This window comes from Pyrus communis, chromosome 5 (genome assembly GCF_041283825.1).
Source record: "Pyrus communis isolate YQ-2024b chromosome 5, ASM4128382v1, whole genome shotgun sequence".
NCBI classification, from domain to species: Eukaryota; Viridiplantae; Streptophyta; class Magnoliopsida; order Rosales; family Rosaceae; genus Pyrus; species Pyrus communis.
In genome coordinates, this window is record NC_142569.1 from 318,812 (window position 1) to 323,555 (window position 4,744).

General features: G+C 38.8%; 1 protein-coding gene across 1 annotated transcript; it reads left to right on the plus strand.

Annotated features, from left to right (window-relative positions):
- The first annotated feature begins 3,455 nt into the window (after positions 1–3,455).
- On the plus strand, positions 3,456–4,131 carry LOC137725667 (uncharacterized). The gene is made up of 2 exons (XM_068464436.2): positions 3,456–3,773; positions 3,861–4,131. The coding sequence occupies exons 1-2, from the start codon at positions 3,620–3,622 to the stop codon at positions 4,007–4,009; spliced, it is 303 nt and encodes a 100-aa protein (XP_068320537.1). The 5' UTR covers positions 3,456–3,619; the 3' UTR covers positions 4,010–4,131.
- Positions 4,132–4,744: the final 613 nt, after the last annotated feature.

A 4,744-nucleotide genomic window follows, 5' to 3' on the forward strand; every position in this document is an offset into this window, starting at 1 on the left:
GAAAAACGTATAGTTTTTTTTTTTTATTAAAAAAATAATAAAAAATAAAAAATAAAAAAAGGAAAAACCCAGTGGGCTGAGAGCAAGCCCAGCGTGGGCGCAAGCTCGGGGTACAGGGGACAGAACAAGGGCCCGAGGTCCGGTGGATCAGCTCCAGCGTGGGCAAGCCCGAGTGAAGGTGGAGGTCCGAGCTCCAGGCCCGTGGGGAATTGCCAACCTGAGAGCCTGAGGCCATGTGACGTCAGCGCTGACGTCAACCTGGCGTCAGGCAATATTTAATTTTTTTTTTGTGTCAAGCGCATGCACCCCACTCGCGCGTGGGGGCGCGTCGCCGACACAAAATCAGAAGAAAAAAAAAACTTTGTCAGTTACCGTTGGGAAGCCACGTGGCTTCCCACGGTCCGTTAGATCTCAACGGTTATTTAATTTGGACCGTTCGATCTCAACGATCAAAAAAATAAAAAAGTCTTATTTCATATCCACCGTTCAATCTGAGATCAACGGTGGATATTAATATGCTTTATAAATAAAAAAATTTTAAAAAAAATAGTTTTAAAATTAAGAAAAGTTACCATTGTGACACGTGGCACAATCTGGAGTGTTGGAATTCAAATTTTTTTATATCCAACGGCAGAGATTAATTAATTGAATAAAAAAATTTTAAAAATTCAAAAAAATTCAAAAAAAAATCTGAAAAGTCTGAAAAAATCTAAAAAATTTGAAAAAAATCTGAAAAATCTGAAAAAAATTGTAAAAAAAATTGTTTTTACTTTTCTATAAATACCTTCTCATTATCATCTACCTTACACAACAATTTCATATTTTCTCAACTACTTTCAATCACATTCCTTTCTTTGTCTCAAAGTTTGAATCCATTTTTTTTCAACAAAATGACCACTGGTGTAGGTACGAATTGGTCGCTTATTGAAGATGTTGCGTTGTGTACTAGCTGGGTTGAAGTTACTCATAGTTCGTTTACGGGTAATAAGATGCAGTTACGAGAAATGTGGAGTCTTATTCATACCAATTATCTTGAGAAAATTGGTGGGAAAAGAACCAAAGAATCGATATCCAGTCGTTGGCTGCTTCGTCGTTGCCTGATCTTATCAAGGTTTCCGGAACGGCTGGGCCTGCAGATCTGAACCGTAGCTTGGACGACTCGACGGGAATGTGAGGCTCTACCCATTCTTACTTCGTCATCTCTCCTTTTACGCTCCTCATCCTCTTCCCTTTCATTTCTTGCCCCCTGGTGATTGAACATTGCTTCTGATTCGTTAAACAATTCTTCCTCTTCCTGATCGAGTACCCACATCATCCTTGAGGAAGAAGAAGACATTGTAAGAAAGAAACAGAAACTATGAATAATAATACAGATTTTTGTGAAGAAGGAAGCAGAAACTATGAATAATGATAGAGATCTTGAGAAAATTGGTGTGAGATTTGTGAGGATGGATGGTGAATTATATGGAGGATTCAGAAAGGATTAAGTTGTATATAATGCCACGTGGCATGCCATCATTCGTTACAAATCTGATGGAAATCTATCCTCAAAGATTGTGAACAGATTATGACACGTGGCATGTCGTCATTCGTTAAAAATCTGATGGAAATCTATCCTAAAAGATTGTGAATAGATTATGACATGTGGCGCGACGTGATTGGTTACTAATTTTATCAGAAATCGATCACCAATAATTGTATTTTCAGATAATGACACGTGGCATAACGAGTACGATTAAAAAATTTATCGGAAATCCATCCCCAATAATTGTCTTTTCAGATTTTATGATAAGTGGCGCAACGACAACGATTAAAAATCTTATCCGAAATTACAAATAAAATTATTTTGTATTATTTAATAATACTTCGGATAATGACACGTGGCGCAACGAGAACGATTAAAAATCTTATCCGATATTACAATTAAAATTATTTTGTATTATTTTATAAATAAAAAAAAAATACTAATATTTTATTACCTATTGCTAAAGCTATTGAAGTGTAACGGTGGAGATGCAAATGCTATTGCCAGGGCTATTACTATTCATTAAGGGCAGTTACTGTTCATTAGGTGGATTGAATAGTGCATAGCCTAGGGGAAGGGCTCCAACGCTGGAGTTGCTCTGAGGATAATCCACGACTGCTCATTCGAGAAGGGTTGGGGTCATCTCCGGATCCCTTTCCTGGGATCCTCTAATCCTGAGCGTTCAACAAATAATGAACGATCAAGATTCAAGTACAAACAAATACGCTTTCATCTTGTGGGCAGCCCGTCGAATCCCACCACCGTAACTGTCATCATGCTTGAACCTCGACTCCACAGTCGACTTCTCGGATTTGAACTAGATCCGACAGAAACCGACGTCGTCGGAGCACCAGAATTGCCTGCATCCACCTGTTGCCCAACATCGCTGTAGCATTTACCTGCTGCCTCACATCGCCGCATCACCGTCCGACCATATCGGCAATCCAATGCAACCACTCGATAAATTGAAAGTAAAATTATGGATTAAATTTGGGAAATCAGGTATTATAGAGCCACTGGAATTTCCAGTTCATATCATGAACTCTGGAGATAGCTCTCACGTTCTGTAAGCCTCTGCCTCCATATCTTTTCTTTTGTAAGCCTAACAAATCCGTCCATACCAGCACAGACAATCCGCTTTTGCTGTCACCACAACCCAGACTTGAATCTGGACCGTTAATTGTTTGTTGAACGCTCAGGATTAGAGGATCCCGAGGATTTCCAGGAAAGGGATCCGGAGATGATCCCAGTCAGTTAAATGAGAATACTTTATATATTATTTTTTATTTGACCTAACTAAAGAATATCAAAAGTTTCTTATATTTTTAAACGGTAATTTCAATTTAAACTCTCAAGTTTCGGTACAATTGCAATCTCATACTACATCTTTAAAATATTTTATTTTATACATTTTTATTCTTTTATTTCAATATCATACATGAATTATATAATATGTTAAATTGACTGTTAAGTGATGGGGTGATAAATATTGTGCAAAAGAAAATTATTTATCAAAAAATGGGCCAACCCTTTCTTCTCCAGCAGCCGCACACCTTCGATTATTTATCAAAAAATGCCCCAACCCTTTCTTCGCTTTCTTCGACAAACAAAGCGAGACGCTCCACAACGTCACTATTTTCACAAATTGAACTCGGATTTCCATCTTAAATTTTCTAAATGATTTTCATAATCTCATTTTTTTTCCGCTTATTCATACACACGGATTTATATTTCAAACATTCACAAGTCTTACAATTATGCCTAACTTATAATGTAAAATCACGTTTGTTATTGACAACTTATCAAGTGTAAAATATTGACTCATTGTTTTCCTTTCGTGAAAGTGTCGCAAAATGTTACACAATTTAAATTTGGGCTTTCAAAAAAGCCCATTTTGAATAAAAGTACTTTTGATGGCCCAAAAGGCAATGAAGAAGACAGACCCACGCTACACAATACCGAATGGAGTCGTCATCTGCGTGACTGCGTCCAGCGGGCGAGAAGAGAAAGCTTAACTGCTGAGCTCAACAAAACCAGAGCCTGAAGGGTGTCACGGCGTCGTTTTCGAAGTAGAAGTGGAAGGAGAGAACAAAGATGAACACAGACATCACAGCGTCGACGAAGCCCGAGTACCCGGTCATAGATCGGAACCCTCCATTCACCACCGTTGTCGGCAACTTCGGCACCCTCGATTACTTCCGCTTCGCCACCATCACCGGCGTATCCGTCACCGTCGGCTACCTCTCCGGTATCCGCATGCCCTCCGATTTTCACGTTGTCTTCAGTTAAAGCAGTAATCTTGATTGATGAATTCTAATTTGTGTGAATTTGACAGGGATTAAGCCGGGGATTAGAGGGCCGTCAATGGTGACCGGAGGTCTGATTGGGGTAATGGGCGGATTCATGTACGCTTATCAGAACTCGGCGGGACGCCTCATGGGCTTTTTCCCCAACGACGATGAGGTAGCTCGTTACAAGAAATGAAAATGCAAATTCAGTGTCCACATTTCTAGGGTTTCTCTCTAATAATCAGATTGTCCTTTTTGTGCTGAATTCATTCATGTGATACTTGATCTGAAATCTAAAGTTGCAGTTTTTGGATTCGATGTCAATGCTGTCGTTTAAGTGTGTTTTGAAATGTCATACAACTGAATAACGTGCTGCTTTTGCTGATCTGATGCTACACGAAGTAGTCGATTATGTTGCAGTTTTAGCTCTGAACAAGTTGATTTTATTTGTGATTTGTTCCAATTAACAAGATGTTAGCACTATGATTTAGAAGCATGGGAATTTATACTGTATTGGGTGAAGCTTAACATGTTGTTTCCAGAACTGTCTTACTTTTATTTGATTGTTGATTAGAGATTCTCCGGTTTGCACTTCTTGTGAACCGTTGTATGCACGCACTGATGATCTTTTAGGGGTTTGAACTCTAAACCCCAGCATCCCTTTCCCTTCCCCTCACTCCATATTTAGTCAGCAATGTAGTATACAAGTTCGGGAGCCTGATCATTTATGTCTTTTGCTCTTTCATGATAGCCTCGAATTGGTGATAGTTGTCAAACTAGAATTGAACATTTATATGTTAGCGGTTGTGTAGTAAGAAAGTATGTCTCTTGATATGCTTTTGTGATTGGCATATGAGAAGGATATAACTTCCAATAATGAAAACATCATATTCATTGGAGATCAGTCAAACTCTGACAGTGCTAGTTATGT